This window comes from Ciconia boyciana, chromosome 1 (genome assembly GCF_034638445.1).
Source record: "Ciconia boyciana chromosome 1, ASM3463844v1, whole genome shotgun sequence".
NCBI classification, from domain to species: domain Eukaryota; kingdom Metazoa; phylum Chordata; class Aves; order Ciconiiformes; family Ciconiidae; genus Ciconia; species Ciconia boyciana.
In genome coordinates this window covers 40,863,564-40,880,534 of record NC_132934.1, presented here as the reverse complement: position 1 = coordinate 40,880,534, position 16,971 = coordinate 40,863,564, and the positions used below count along the sequence as shown (strand labels likewise).

At 40.3% G+C, this 16,971-nt stretch overlaps 1 protein-coding gene across 1 annotated transcript in view; it reads left to right on the top strand.

Annotated features, from left to right (window-relative positions):
• Positions 1 to 16,971, top strand: part of PTPRR (protein tyrosine phosphatase receptor type R) — a gene marked incomplete at its 5' end in the record, with an annotated part of 140,143 nt that overhangs the window by 63,929 nt on the left and 59,243 nt on the right. Inside the window, 3 exons of the mRNA XM_072879256.1 lie at positions 743 to 898; positions 8,651 to 8,761; positions 15,464 to 15,726. Coding sequence (XP_072735357.1) covers positions 743 to 898; positions 8,651 to 8,761; positions 15,464 to 15,726 — 530 coding nt within the window. The remainder of the gene's footprint in view (positions 1 to 742; positions 899 to 8,650; positions 8,762 to 15,463; positions 15,727 to 16,971) is intronic.

The following is a 16,971-nucleotide window of genomic DNA, read 5'->3' as shown; positions in this document are numbered from 1 at the left end:
CTATCACAACCAGAGGAACTCTTTGGCACTCTCTCCTTTTGCTTCCTTGTGACAGAGTGAGCATCATTGACATCTCTAATACATCACCCCTTGGGCTACCAGGACTGCATCAAAGACACCAGGGCAGGAATTAATAGATGGGAGAGTAGGCATTCTCAGCTTACCCATTGACATAAGCAAAACTTTTCTGGTCCTTTCATTTTGTTGTGCCATTTTAAGGAGTTGCCCTGCAGTCGACTAAAAGGACTTCATACTTCATTGCGGTATGTGTCTGCAATGTGTTGGCACAGGATTAGAAAGCAGTGCCAAAATACCACAGCATTATACTAAGCATTCCTGTCTAAGGACCACCTTCTAAAACAGGGCTGCATTTCAGCTCGGATCAGATGAACTATCTGCTAAAATCCCTGCTGGCACTTTGCCCTTGACCCCATCCCATGTCTCCTCCCCTCACCATGTTACATTGACCTGTCTTGTTTAATGGTACTAGACCCAGGAAGAGGGTACCTTGTCAACAGTGAACGAGACAAAGCACACGTGCCCACGTATGGTATTTGCATTTTCTTGCACAGTCAGATGGGATTTAAGGAGTCAGGGAATAGGTATACTCTCCTCACAAAGCAGGTTGCAGCCTTTATATTCCATGCTTTTGCTTTTGGAATTATAGTTACAATCTATAGACAGCAGAGATTATCTAATCTCAGACCCTTCCTATGATTCTGCATTTTTTTTATTTTCCTAGGGGAAGAAGAACTGTGTGGAACTGTTTGTGTCCCCACTGAACAGAAAGCCAGGAATTTCTGAGGCGCTCCCATCTGAAGAAGTGCTGCGTTCCCTTAATATCAACATTTTGCATCAGAGTTTATCTCAGTTTGGAATAACAGAGGTCTCGCCTGAGGTTGGTTATCAATTTTCTAACCTGTAGTTTGTTACAGATTAGGCAGTTGTTACATCCCTGGTAGTTTTCAGGCTGAGGTTCTCAAGCATGAGGCAGGAAATGTATAAGCTAAGATGGCATTATGGCTGTAAGGCAATTATACAGCTAGCCCTGTTAAATTACTTTAATAGTGCTTCATTAGGCTATTTAAGCATTAATATCCAGGTCCTCCTCACACAGCTAGGCTACCATTGAAATCAGACTTCAGATCCTACACATGCATCAATTGCCTTAAAGGAAGAGGGCCTAAGGACTATTTGGTCTATTAATGCAGGTCGGCAGGTGTAACAATTTCCGTAGAGAGATAAATGAAATGCAGATGTCAGATGTGAGCATCACTACCTGTGTAACTTGTGTCCGACATGATTTTGAAAAACTGAATTTGTACGTTGTACCCATGCTTCTTTCTATTCTCAGGAGAAGTGAGAGATTTGTTTTGTTTACCTGCTCCAAAAAGAGGGCAAAAATAAAACTTGTAGCTGTTATTTGTATGACTACATCCATTTTGGGGGGGAAAAAAAAATCTATTTCAAAGCAGAGACTGCACTGCCATCTCCACAATGTCCCAGACATTACCAGCGAGATGTCCCAGACATTACCAGCGAGATTCTGAACTGCCCACTTGAGCTATGCACAGCAAATGAAAAAAAGCAAAGGCCTTTAGGAAAGGAAATCACTGAGCTCGTGGACATGGTCACATCACATTGCATTTATTTAGTGTCTTAGAAGCCCTTACCTACATATAAAGACCCTCAGAATTCAGTGTGAGGTCCGAATAACTTCAAACGTCTTATCAAGAATGAGCATTTTCCATGGAAGCTCACATTTTGACAGAGGAGGTGTCTATGTCCAAAAAAGTGGAAAAAAAGGAGAGGTTCTGATGAGCTGTGTTTCCACCTATGGGTAAAGAGTTCTGGTGTTTTTACATCCAAGCCTATGTTTGAGCCATTGCTGAGTTAGTACTAGCTGTTATGTTCACCTATATTTCTACTGATTAGAAATGCTTTTGCTCATTTTAAGTATTCTAACTCTGTTTAAGAATCTGGAAGATGTGTTTCGTACAAAAAATGAAATATAAAAACAAGGCCAGTTTAATGCAATTTTACATGCTCTTCTACAGCAGCCTGCCACTATGATAATGAGCGGATTCTCAGGTTTTAGCTGTTCTAATACAAAACGAAGCCAAGCAGTGCTGTCCAAAGATCAAATCAGGTCTTTATTATCGCCCATCAGCAACCTGGGCTAAGCTTCCTTTAGGTCAGAATTTTCTTTGTTACTGAAGCATATGAGACTGACGGTTGTGATAGATGCAATTATCTGTTCCAAGTACTTCAGTTACAAATAACACTTCAGGTAGACGTTGGACAAGAACATATATGAATAATAGATGAATGGAGAAATGGCATCAAGCTATGAAGAGATGCTGGAAGAAAACACAGTGCTGAACTCAAGATCTCATCTATGTTAGATACATTTCAATAATCTGGAGTGCTCAGATATTTTAATTTTCTCTCTGGAAAAAAAATGTAGACAACCAGATGGAATCATTTAGAAAAGGATTATTAGAATGAAAGTTATGCAGACTCTAACTCCTTCTAATACCGTTGGAGAAACAAGAGATTATTTTAATATGTCAGTTGCTAACAGATTATACAGCTAAGGCCCTGATCCTGAAAAAATCACGCAGCTTTACACTAATAGGTATTCTGTTTGGATCTCGATAAATTGTTTACATGTGTAAGACTTCACAGAAAACAACAGCTAAAAGACAACAACATATAATCTTTACTTGCTCAACTACTAACCAGTTATTTACTCTTCTCTCAACTTGCTCTAAGAACAAATTGTGCCAAACAAAATAACAGCAAAGAAAATAAAAACAGGCAAATCTTTGAAGGAAGATATAGTTACACAAAGCTTTACATAGCTTTGACACATTACTTGGCCCATTTATTCCTGAACTATCAATCCTAATTAATTCATGAGCTAATAAATTGTACAGTCTTCCAACAAAAAGCCTGAATGCTTCACAACCAGTATGGTATGCACACTCACAGTGCATCTGTGCAGAAAGGAAGCATAATCCTCATCTTTCTAGGTGAGTAGCTGACACAGAGGTGTTAGGGCTGGAATTTGTCTCCTTTTTTAGCTGCCTATTTCAGTATTAGCTGCCTAAGGCTTGAAAGTCTGCCAGCTCTCTCTACAGTAAACAGAAAGACAGAATTACCTCCAGCAGCGGGCAGTTCATCCCATCTCTGAGATGATACCTCCCCTGAGATTGCTTGGTTGACTCTTTCTAACAGGGCTTAGCTTGAACTAGACCCCCAGCTGTAGAGGGTTAATGGTGGGGAAGGTTACCTTGTTCTAAGAAACTTTACCAAGATTATGTAGGAAAACCCAAGCGGAAAACTGAAGCTCTCTGCTTAAAGTCTCAGGCCATGAGATACCATAAACAGCAAAAGTCTCAGTAGATGTAGGTGACTGGAACTACATTTCCATTCATTCCAGTAAAAATTTGCCAGTTCGCATCTGCTGGTCCATTAATCACTGATATATTTTCAATTAAATTGCCTGTCTCAAAATTCATATCCTAGTTTCTTATTCTGCAGTAGCTGAAAGAGCAGATTCCCTATATGCCTTTGCTGTAGGAACCATTGGAGTCCTTTGCTGCCAAGTGTAGAATGGATTGTGTACCTGTGGGAATGTGAAAATTTAATTTGATGGAGTCGATGCCCTTTCAGGGATCCAAGGAAATGTCAATACCTTCCATATGTCCTGTCTCTTCCAATGGCCTGTTGTAGTTGTAGCATTTGCTCTTTTATTATGGTCTAAAGTTTGTGTCTGAAGTGGGATTTAGGATTGTGTTCTGCTCCATGGTGTGTAGCAGGGCCAGGAGCAGACTTCCCCAGAACAAATTACTGAATTGTTGCTTGTTGGTGGGACTAAATTCAATAACTCAGGCAGTCCGTGTTATTATGGTGTGGGAATCCTGACTTCCTAATGTCTTTAAATTGTGCTCAGGGAAAACAGAAAATACTGTTGGATTTCAGAGCTTAGTAGAGTAGAAGAGAACTTGAAGTGGGTTTGAATGACAAGAATAACTGAAGTTACAGTAGGTAAAATAAGGGTTACTGTCTGTGAGAGATAAGCTAATTGCCAGCTAGGAGGTGTGGCACTAAAGGAGAATTTTCCAGAGTTCATGCCAAAATTATGCAATCCCAAAAGGTACCATTACAGCCTCCTTGCACAAGGCTTCTGTTGGTTGCCTTTGAAGTCTGTGATATTAACTTCTTAGAGAAGAAATCAAAGGAACCAATCATGCACTTAAAGCATACAGAAACCGTAAGTCATTGTAAGGACAAGTAATCAAAACCAATAGCTTAGAAATTACAACAGCCTAGACCGACGGAGGCACCTGGGAAAAAAGCAGAGCACAAGGACGTGCTCCTGTGATCATGCAAGGCAGACATAGCATTACACCTGCATGGGTGCAAGCAGAGCACCGCAACAGGGACAGGAGCCCTGCAGACCTGCCAACTTTGACATGAAATCACAACACTTTATCACACGCGCATGTGAGGTAGAGTCTTTGGGGAGGCTTTGTCGTGGGAGATGTTAAGAAGCTATTATCCAGTGTCCTGGGAGTCTGAGAGGTCACCCATGTTCCTGCATGTTTTCACTGGGACTGGAAGTGATTTCTTGTCAGACTTTCCTAACCTGCCTTAGCTAACATAGTTAAAATAGCAGAAAAAGCAAAGCAACTCAGTGTGAACTTCAGTGAACCCTTTTTGATCTTAAGTTTGATTCCCAGCTCTCTGGAAGCTTTCCTCTGAGCTCAGAACTACAGCTTGCCATGCTTTCATTAGTGTTTCAGCCCAAGGAACTAATTGGGGTTAACTGACCCGAATTGCAAATTCACCTGTTTTCCAGTGAAGACTTACCTTTCCTGGCAGCTCCTGATGGCTTTCAGTCACAGATTTTACAGTCACTACTTCAGGTCAATGTCTCTCTTGTTATTATCAAAAGCTGGCTGCTCATTTTATTTGTTTGTAGAAATAATCCGCTAGGTTTCCATAATAAGACCAGAAAGGTCAGGGTAGATTTTTAATGTCATCTTTAAAAAAAAGTCTATAAAAAATCATTTTTCTAAACACATTTGTTCCAGTTCAGAGCAAAGCAGATACCTGTGCAGCCACTCTTCAGTAAGGTTAGCGATACCATGGGATCGTTTAGAATACATTGATTCTTCCCTACCTTGAATTATGTTGAATTTAAACTGTTTAAATTAACCTGGCTAATTCTGCCTGAATGGCTCACCTGATTGTGGAGACTCCTTAGGGAATGGCGTCAGACACTGGGGGATGATGCTCTTGATGATGTACATGATGATGAGCCTTCCTCCCTGTAGCCAGGTTTGCTCTGGGACCTGATGGTGGCTGAGCTACTGGAACTTGCCTGCCAGCCCACCTGCTGTGGTATTCCCTCTGCCGTTATCAGCTGTGGCTTTTTGCAGCTCAGCTTGAGTTTATCTTCCTGCCCTCTGATGGCAGTGGTACATTCCCACTCCTGAAAAACTATCCAAAAGTCTTAGTGGAGTCTCAGGCAGGAAAAGGCTCCCAACAGAGTGGGAGAAATGTGGAGTAACATCAGTCAATTGAGACACAGCACATCTCCACGTGGGAGGCTCATTGCCCGTGGTCATGGACAGAAGTCCTCTCTTTTTTGCTTTTTCCACAGCATTTTGCCATCCTGTGATCTTATGTTTCCTGGGCGTCAACAATTTGTAGTGAGCGTGGCAGTTGCCGTCCCTCTTATCAGTTCTTCCAGACCGAGGAACAAAGTTCTGAATGAGCAGCACTGACGTTTCAGAAAGCAATTCCTTATTGTGGGTGTGAAATGACTCAGTTGCTGCAGGTCACAGCCTCTTCTGTCATTAGGGAGCAGCTTAAGCAATGATTCTGCTGTCCTGCATACTGCTCAGTTAGATCCGGGGCAGAGACTTCCTTGGTTAGGTGAAGGCACTACTTCAGTGTTTCAAAATGGTGTGTGAGACATGTTAAAGTTGTGGCATACATTGTTTTACCCTTTTTAAAGCATTCATTAATATTCTTTGAAATTTATTTTTAGAAAGACAGATCAGGGAAAAATGTATCCTGAACACACGTACCATGAGACAGACATCATAGAGATTTCAGTTATGTATACGAAGTCTATTATAAAATATTTAAAAAGTTTTGTGACACTAATGAATTACAGTTAATTAAAGTCTCTCACCCATTGAGTCAAAAAGTCCTATTAGCTCTTCATTTACTTTTTAGTGTATTTGTCCTTTCAGTGAAGAGGTACAAAAACCCCCATTTACTCACTTACAAAGGTCAGCATGGCCAATTTTCCATCAACTCCTGCTTTTTATCTAGATTTCCTCCTGAGAGCTCTGAAACACCGGAAAGCCATCAGGTAACCTACCCAGGGTCAAATACTTAGTTTATAGTTTATAGCTGCTGCTGTCACCGGGGGATTCCCATGGAGCTCAACAGCAGCAGTCCCGAGTGCGGAGCAGCTGCAGTTTTGGGCTCTGAGCCAGCATTGGGATCCAAGTCGTGTGCCGTGAGCACAGCAAAATAACCTTGCTGTGCTGAGGTAGCAGATTGCACGGAGAGCTGCACCCCGTTAGAGTGGCAACGCTGTTTGAATATGTCTAGGAAGAATTTTTGCAGAAATATTTGGCAAGATTTCCAGCCCATCTTTGAAAGCCCTGTTTTTTAAGTTGCTCACTAAACACAAGACTGACACTTATAAACCTCATTAAACTATCAATACCTGCAATACTTTTAAGCCCAGACCATGAAACACTGCGTGATTACACACACACACACAAATACACTAATTTTACAAGGTCTGTTTCTGTAGTTTAGGAGAAGGGGGTAAAGGATTTCCATTCTGGTCCCTAGGGCTATGACTTCCAAAGAAAACTTCTTTATTATGCTTTCAGTTCTAAAGCAGTCAACTCCTGGTTATACACATGCTTTTTTTTTTAGCAAGCAGGTCTCTGTAAATTAACCATGCTACCAAATACTTCTCTAAATGTTTGCATTTTATGGCAGTATGATCTGTGAATTGTCTTGCATTTACGTTGACTTTAATCTGCCCCTTTCAAAGCCAGCAGGGCACAAACCTATGCTGAAAGGAGGACCATGGAAACTGTATTGGGATCCAGCATGCAGCAGGTTTTTGTCAGCTTGTCCTCTCTTCCCCAGGCCATGATCTCCTTCCTTCTTCTCAGCAAGCCTTTCCACATGAATTCATCAGGACTTTCTATGTTTGGGAGGCTGATGGACACAAGGAGTTTGCTTGATATATCAACTGTTAAAAAGAGCAGGCTAATCAGTAGCTAAGCAGACTTTGGAGCATGAAGGATCCGTGTAAAGTGCTAGAGGGTCCCTGCAGTTACGCAGGTCCAGTGAGCAGCCACTCATCTTTAAACCAAGGAACTCTTTCCTCTGTGGGAAACTCCCAGTCCTCTTACACAGTGTCCCCAGAGAGGCTAAAAAGGCCACCTTGAGATGAGAAGAGAAGTCACTAGTTAAACGAGAAGTTTAATTAAAGCCATTAAGGAATTTCAGCGAAAGGGAAACACCAAGACCTTGAACATTTACAGAGGAAACCAGAATTTAAAAGAAAGTAATTTTTACTCAGCCTGACAACTGTACTGAAAATACACAATTAAGAAAAGAAAAGCAAGTAGCTGAAAATTGACAGAGCAATGCCTACTGAACTGTGGTCGCGGAAACACAAGATGACATACTTTATTCCAAATAACATATTGCAGTTAGACTGAGGGTACATGCACCCTGTTTCTACTACCAAATCTCTATTTGGAAACATAGTGAAATTCTGGTAATTTAATAGCCCAGCCAAGTCCCCACACTGCAATAAAGCCAAAAATAAATGCTTTTACAATTATTATTATTTCATAATCTCCAGGAGTTCCCCAGGGTTCTGGAAATTTTAGTGTGCACAGCTGTTTTAGAAACGTATGATCAGCAGGAACCCGAAGATAATGAGATTACTTTAAGCGTAATCAGAATTATAGCTAGACGGATAATGAGATCACTTTCAGCATAATCAGAATTTTTTACGTATGCTCATATATGTTCGTGTGTACTCTGAAGGTGACAGTATCAGGGCTTCCCGGCTCACGAAGGCAAACCAGCAAGTCACCTGCTCTTCACTCCTGTGTCAAGTGTAAACAGTCCCGAGGCTGGCGCGTGGGTGCTGAGGCCGGAGATAAGCAGCAGAGAGAAAGAGGCAGGGTGAGCGGTTCCCGCAGCCCACGCAGGAGCGCTGCCCTTTTACCTGATGAGCCAGGTAGTTTCCAAGAAAGACTACGAGTCTTGTTTGCTTACCTTCAACCAGTCCATGACTCCTGGTGGAGGATTATCTCAGCAGCCCCAGAGAAGGTCTTAGATCATCTCGCGTAGCATTAGGACCCCTGGGTCGCACGCACACACACGGACCCACAGAGTGCAGGCGGGGTGCGTAGCCGAGGTGGGTATGCAAATAGCAGCGTTCAAAGTGAGTGCCATGTACTGTGGAATGTGAACTGTGACAAAGCTGAGGAGGGTGATTAATGCCTGACGAGAGCTATTTAATCTGCGCACGCTACTGTGTAACTTTTTTCTCTTCCTCTTTCTGTTTTATTGCTTAAAAAAGAAAAATGTTTTGCAAGGCCAGCGTGAAGCAGACAAAATCTGGAGCAAAGAAGGATTTTATGCAGTTGTCATATTTCTCAGCATCTTTGTCATTCTAGTAACTTGTTTAATGGTAAGTTTCCTTTTTACCTTTTTTTGCTGTTCTTTACTTCATGCTTTTCTCAGTCTGAAGGATAGAGTCACACATTCTTTACATAAGAGGTGTTTTCTCAAAGCTTTTAAAAACTCAGCTACAAGGTAGGAGTTGGTCATTCTCATAATGCTGTGAAGCCAGAGTTTGAAGAACCACATTTCTTGATATATTTTGAGTCCAGTTGAAGAATGTAACTAGAAGGAAGCTGAAAAAATAAATAATGGGCTCTTAAATCTGCAGAGTAACTGTGTAGTGACAGGAGTGGTGACTTCTCAACCTTCTTACTAAGGTCCCAGGATCCCTGAAGTCACGTTAGCTGCCTGTATTTCAGTTTTATTGGTTAGTAAAAACAACACCACACTGATACAGTATTGTCAATGCACAGTTGTTAGAGTGTGTGTCCGTATTCATGTATCGAACATACACATTTTAAACTGAAATGACTATTAAGTACATGAAGGAGTAGTCATATTTTTGAACAAATTTGCCGTTCACATTGTATAAGTTCAGTGGCCAGGTTTCTGGGCATTAGACATACTTCTAATACGCTGAGTATGGGATGTGTAAGGGTCACACAGAAGATGAACAACACTACACCGCCACTGACTTTCATAGAGTAATTTTTGCATTTTATCCAATGTTGTATCTCACATAGTTTTCCTTCTCTGAATTGTATATTTCTTCTGTTGTGCATAAATACAAGGATTTATTGAATTCTGTGACAATTCTCAGCATTTATGAACACATATTATCTTGGAGCCTTTTGAGATATTTTGCTTTCAAACACATTTAATTTCCTTTAACCTAGACGGATTTCCCACTTACAACCTTAAGATGGAAAGAATGTTTAAACTGAAGATATTAATAAACGATCACATTTATAACGAACTTATTTAAGCTTTTAAAGTCTCTCTCAGATTTGAAAGACACTTATTTTCTCACAAAAATTTTGCTTTATATAATTTCTACTTCCTAGTCATCCCCATTTCTTCATGCCATCTCACTCAAAAATAGGAGGGTACTCTGGAAGTACAAACTTTTACTCAAACTTTTTACTTTGGAGAAGCAGATATTTTGGTCATTACTGACTGTTTGACTGGAAGGGTATAGAAAATGCTGCCTGTCCTTGTCCTGGTACTACACAATATTTTCATTAATTATTTGGAATGTGTAGACAGTATTGGGAATGGTAAGCATTGTGAGGGACAGCATCAGAACTTAAAATATTCTTAAGGTGCTGGAGAAAAGATGGGAAGTAACAAGAATGCTGCTCAGCAGGGACAAGAGCTCTAATCATGTGCATCAATACAATGTAGGAATATGTGGCAAAGCAACAGTTCTGTAGGAAAGGTTCCATCAGTACTGCAGAGCACACACTGAAGTAAATGAGTAACATCATGTTGTTGCAAAAAATACACTTCTTGCCCTGGGATGTATAAATGAGGACATGATCTCTAAGATCTGCATTCAACTTGGCTCTGGTAGTAATTTGGTTATAGTATTGTGTCTTACTCATTCTCTGTGGTCTCTTTCGGGTACCACACTTGTGAAAAATGTCAGGCAATTATAGTAGGGAGGAGATACAAGAGTGATCAGAGATACAGAAGACATGAAATATTTTGGTTTATTTATGACAGAGAAAAGAAGAGCAAGGAGAAACATGATAGTTCTCAAACAAGGAAAGAATTCAAAGGCTTTGATAAGGAAGAAGATAATACTTTCTCCACTGGGGATTGGAAAAGAAGCAAATTTTTTGAAAGGGTGATTTGGCTGACTCATTAGAAATAACTTTGTTGTCGCATGGGTCACTAGACCCTGGAGTGCATTGCTTGGGGAAGCTTGGGAGTTTTCACCCATTAAGGTTTTAGGCAAGCATCTGTCAGGAATAGTTTGGGTGTAGCTGATCTGGAGTTAGGGTAGAGGTAAATACTAGTAGATTCCTTGAACTCCCTTCCAGATGGATTTACTATGATGCTGTGGTCTTTTCTGCAGGCATTCCCCTTTCTGTCCCCTCCCAGCTCCAACCTGTATCCTTACATGTGCTACTGTTCAGATTTTGTAAATTGACACTGTCTCAGATTTTGCCAGGACCTGCTGATACACGGAGTACGTGCAACCTATAAGGCTAACAAACAGCTCACATTGTTTTTCATCCCACTTTATGTGTCAGAGTGGCAGATTTATGAAAAGTGGGAATTCAGTATTTCAAATTCAGCCATTGCAGTCTATCAGACCATTCAGCTTTAGCATAAAGCATTAGGGCTCATCCTAAGTAGCTTTGGCTGTAGCAACCATATGAGACCACCAAAATGCGGCCTCTTTTTTAAAGTTACAGGGCAGGCACCTGTTTGTCCATAGGTGGTTATTTGTAGTTTAGAGAGTCCAAAAGCAGAAAGCTTAGCCTGCATCTGTAGATGGCTTGGAAGTGTCCTTTAAAGTGTGGAGTAGGAAGTACTTTAAGCGATGATTATGCTGATCAACAGTGCTCAGTGTAAGGCAGCTGAATAGTCAGTGTTATTGCTTTGTTCTGTGTAATGTCTACAGAAATAGTAAAACCTGCAGCCTTGTCTCTTAACTGGGTTTTACAACTCATGATGCTTCCCTGCACTGAGAGCGCACTGTGCTTTAACAGCTTTTAGGCTTCTTAATGCTTGGCTGGAATTTAACAAATATCTGGCCTCTATACATAAAAATCTGCAGTGCAGAGTATTGCTAAACAGTGTAATACAGCAGTGCATGAGCTAAATCCAGACTTGTAAATTGTACCTCTGAGGTCGTTTTATGTATTTACTCAGCTAGTCCTTGTTGTCGTGGTATGGGAACTTCTTGCACCCAGGAGTGATTCATCATATGTGGAAGCCAACACACAGCTCATTGCTATCCTCATCATGGGCTGACCATGGGCTCACTTCCACTGGGAACATCGTACACCATTTATAAAGTTTTCCAAGCAAAGTGCTGAGTAAGAATAAATATTTTAACACTCATATGTGTAAAATAGGTCTCTGTATTTTTTATTTTACATAGATAGAGAAATAACTGAGCCATCACCAAATTTACTAAATAACACAATATTTGACAGTGGCTTAAATTATTTGCTATCATATTTCTTGCTAATTTTGCCCATTTTAATAAAACAGTATGTTTGCATATTCTTTTTTTTTTTTAATATGTACGTATAAATATCTGTTGAGTAGTCTGGAATTATCACCTTCAGATTATGAAATATTTGTAGCTAGTTGTGATAAGAAGGTTTTCTAAATGGTTTTTTTTTTCATTTCAAATAATGAAAGACATGAACTTTGAGCAACCTGACCTGTGAAAGATGTCCCTGCTTATGGCAGGGGAGCTGGACTTGGTGATCTTTAAAGGTCCTTTCCGACCCAAACTATTCTATGAACCTATGATTCCATGAACTTTGCCTTGTCAACAAATTGTGAGGATCTAAATTTTTACTACTGTCTCTGGTATTTTATGAGTTATGAACAGTTGATGTTTTGGGGAGATAGTTATTTAAATGATAAATATTTTTTCAGCTTCATGATTGTATTTTGGAATTTCTTTAACAAGAAGAATATTGAATAACAAAGAAATACATTCCAGCATCAAATTTTCACATGAGCTATCTCTTGTTCTTAAACTTACAAGTTTCAGGATTCATAAAGTGGTGCAGGACTTCTGAAAGCACTTTGACTATAGAATATATACAACAAACTAATATCAGCCTATCAACTTCAGCTTTTGGCAGTTTAAAGATTTAAATCAAAATTAATGGTATGCATTTTTATCATACTGCGGGAGTGTTTAAGCCAACTTGAAATTAGGGGATTTGTCTATAAACTAGTCCTAGATTGCCTGAATTCTTTTATTCTGCTTCTATAGAAGTTTTTATAGTGCTTTCAAATCACGGTATCCAAATGCCTCCCAGTAATGCATCAAACAACACAACTAACATCTGTCATATTTTTGTTCTTTCATCCCTTCCCCAGGGTTTGAGGGAATTTTGTTAGCTGATTTTCTTCTCATGTGTACACATGCACAATAGCTCTGCTCATGCAGAGATACACACACAGCCTCACACACGTGTTGATAAGTACTTGTTAGAGAGAACACTTAATTAGAGTGAACTATCTTAATTTCCATGGTTTCTGGGAGATTTTACTATACAGTCCTGGGTGCCCTAAATATCTCTAGGCCGATGAGTTTTCGTATCACTGCTCCACATAACCATTGCCAAGATCTTCATTCTGGGGACGTAGTTATCTCATTGGGACTTCCTGTCAATCTCAGAAGATGAATAAAAGCAGTTTCCACGGATATTTTGAATGGGTAGGTAGGACGAACTGGCCAAGCTAGGGCGTAACATGTCAGCTTTCCTTTGCAGAAATCTGAGCAGAAATATAAAGAGTGGCTGTCATGCTGTCAGCACCCTGCCATTCTCCCATATAAGCTGAGTCAAAGAGGAGGCAGAAAGAAGAGTTATTTTCCTTTTGGACTGTGGCTTTGAACCCTAGGCTTAATATCTGAAAAAATTACAGGTGACCCACCTGGTGTGTCCTGGAAAACAGTACTTCATATTGTTCAGTTGCTCCATGCCTCTCGATTATCCTCACAATGAATCTTCTGGGGTATCAGTCAAACATCAGTTTTCCTAATTTAGGGGCTTCATGTCTGTTTGCATCCATACCGACAGATGTGTTTAAACTGATTTGAAATATGAGTACAACTAAGTTGTTCCCTTTGCAGAGCTTGGTGATTAGGTTGATCACTGTCTTTTTGCCCATTTCTCTTTGTTTGACTTTCACCTGGAATTCATTAAAAATATGATGGCCCTGACCACATTTTCTGAGGAGAGTGTGTTAGCTATTAGATCAAATGTAGTTCTTTAGCTTTTTTTCAAATTCTGCTGATGGCAGACTATCTTTTTTCCTAGGGTCTAATAATAGAGTATTAAAAAGGATATGAAATAATACTCATCCAGGTTTTTGGAAGTCAGAAACATAATTCCCTAGGTCTCCAAGGGACGAAACTGTGTCAAAATATATCACTGACAAGAAGGTATAGTTAACATTGTCATGACCATGAATGTCTGAGCTGTATATCTGGGGGTTACCAGGAACAAATGAGACCAAAGCAATCACTGGAGGAAAAGAGGGTTAAAATATTTCAAGCCTCTGTTTTATCTTTACTGATACCTGTGTCCTTGCTTCATAGTAGGGCTGTTTTTTCTGCAAAATAACAGCAAAGAGCAGCTTATCTTATCCATGCAATTTAATTCTAAACTCTTCTGAATGAACAGATGGTTTACGTAGCTAAGTCTTGTTTAATGGGTGTATTGCTAATGACATTAGGTCAGTTCCCAGCTAAATCTCTAATGCTAATCCTTGAAAAAACAAACCCATCAGATATATCCAGTCTTCACTGGAAAGCTATGAAGTGATAGATCTTCATGCGGTGCTAGCAGGGCAACAGCTGTCAAAGAGCTTCTTGACTTGCAGAGGAAAAAATGCTTTTGTCTAGGCTTTGTCTTTATGGCTTTGCAAACCAGGATTCAATTTGAATGCTTTACGGCAACAGTTAAAGCAGAGTAGCAGGTATAAGGATATCTGCAGACACCTTCAAAAAGCTGTGTAAGTGCCTGTCACCCACCTCCACACACAATACTTACAATAGTAATTCTCATAAGTTTCATAGGTTGTAAGGCACATTTTGAAAATGGCACAACTACGGCTCAGAAATCATTTTTTGCATTCCCCTCAAGAGAGATAAGATGTGTTAAATAAGCGTAACACAGGTTCCTCTGGAGTGACATTACTGAGCACATGCTACCCACCAGCCCTCGCCAAGCCGGTGTACAGCAACGTCAGTGTGCAGTTCGGTGGCAGAGGATCAGTACAACTTCTGAAAAGCTTTTGCTGCAGATATCTGACATCAAAGTTCATAAGCAATAGGTGGACAGAGAATCCTGGTGTTACAGAATGTTCAGATGTCAATGTCTTGCTAATTGTAAACCACACTTTTCTGAACAGATGCTTAAATAGCTTCATAGGCCATGCATCACTTCAGCTTTATTCCAGAACAGATTATGTTTCTCTGAGGATATTGAGGGATATCCTTATCCTGAGGAGTATTTCAGAGTAGTAGCAGCCTATCATTACAAAAGTGGCCTAGTAAAGTTACTCTGTTCAACCATCAGCTCCATGCAAAATGAGTAAGAGCTTTTAAGAACATCTGCTCTAAAACAAATTGAGGCTGCTATAATTAGAGACATGTACCTGGATATATCATAAGCATCTATTTTATTTTATGCCATTGTCTCTCTTGTGTTAAAATTCTTACAAACTTTTCTACAATTACTCTATCAGTATTTCCTTCTTCACAGTGTCTTTTGTAACTTTTCCATTCTGTGTTATTTGCCCCTTTAATAATACAGCTGCTGGTATTACAAATAATTACTGGCTCACAATGAGAACTGTTAAAATCCCTACCGCCCACGTGTATACACTGTGGTTTATGTAATGGAAATATTTATTCTGTTGTGGGAAACGTCAGGTAATACAACTTGTGGCTGACCTTCTAGGAACGAAAGCCACGTATAGCAATCTTACCCAGCATTTGTGATACTTTCCTTGCCTTGTTTACCAGGGAATTGAGATTGGGCTTTCCTCTTTATTTCTGTAGGTTCTGTACAGATTAAAGGAGAAGATCCAGTTGTCACTGAGACAAGAGAAGGAAAAGAAGCAGGAGATCCACCTCTCGCCCCTTCCCCTGCAGACATCTCAGTCGGAGTATAAGACCACCAACAGCATGGTTCAGCCTGAACAGGCTCCAAAGGTTGTCAATGTTGTAGTGGACCCTCAAGGCCAATGTGTTCCTGAGCTCAAACCTCCCCTGTGTGCCAGTCCATCTCCTTTCAGAATGAAACCTGTGGGGCTCCAGGAAAGGTAGGATGGTGCCTGGCGCATTCAGGATTTATTCTGCTTTGTTATACTCATGCTGCATGATTTCATGTGTGTCTCTTCTGTCAATGAATGGGAGACTTTGCCATACGAACATCTGAGAAGCAGGATTTTGGTGTGTTAATATCTATCTCATGGGTATTCTCTCCTTTTCTTTTCTTTCCATATGAGCAAAAATCCAGAAGTTTGGACTGAGATTAACTGCAGTACTGGAATTCTTTTTGCTAATTTGTTTCTTCCCCTTTCCAACAAGTACTCCAAAGAAATAATTTTTCATTTTCCATTGATTTTTGCCTGTTTTGATCCTGGAGATCATGGCAGAGGGCACAGGGGCTGGTTATGTTTTGTCAGCAAAGGACATTCTCATTGTCAGGGAGACCCTAGCACATGGGAAACTTAGAAAGAAGAAATACTTACACCGACTGTATTTACCAATCTCATACAGTGTTTCCATTATCACCTTTAGATAATTTTTCTTCTTAAATTCAGCTTTCCATGATGGTCAGGATACAGCCCAAGGTCTACAGGCTTTACAAAAAAGAGAAAGAAGTGATTAGTAATGAAACTGACCCTTGTGTGCAGCTTCTCAGAAATACTTGGGCACCAAACCTTGCCACTCATTCTACCTTTCAAAAACTGGGCCAGTGCTCTTTTTATAAAACTAGTTATTCTTCCCACAGGAGAATGCACAGTGACATCTGACTCTCCTCTGTTAGAAACCTACATAATTTCTTGCCTGATGGCTGCAGGCCGCTTTCATAAAGCATCAGTGCTCTGAATAACTAACGTAGCATGCAGCCGTGCAACTGAACTCTTCTACCCCGGCACAGACGATAAATGAAAGAACAGACGCCACGCAGATATGACGGGGAAATCAGAATGAAAAGGAGACCAAGCGGAGCCTTGTCTGTGAGGACTCTCAGAGTTGAGCAGTAACCCTGATTCAGCTTGAACCATGGGATTTCAATGACGGAGATTTTATCAATGGCTTTATGAGCCACAGACAGAGCTAAGGGAGGGGGATTGATTCTTCCATGAGTAAAAGATGCTGAAAGGTAGAGCTGTCATAAAACATGTAGTGATATCACTGCAGCTAAAAAAATAAGGAATGGAGGAAGCAAGTAAATACGTTTTGATAGTTTCTCTCATTCCACAAGACCCTAAAAATAAAGCACACAAGCATGGGGATCACATAGCTAGTTTATAATACCTGGTACCTAACATAGTGTA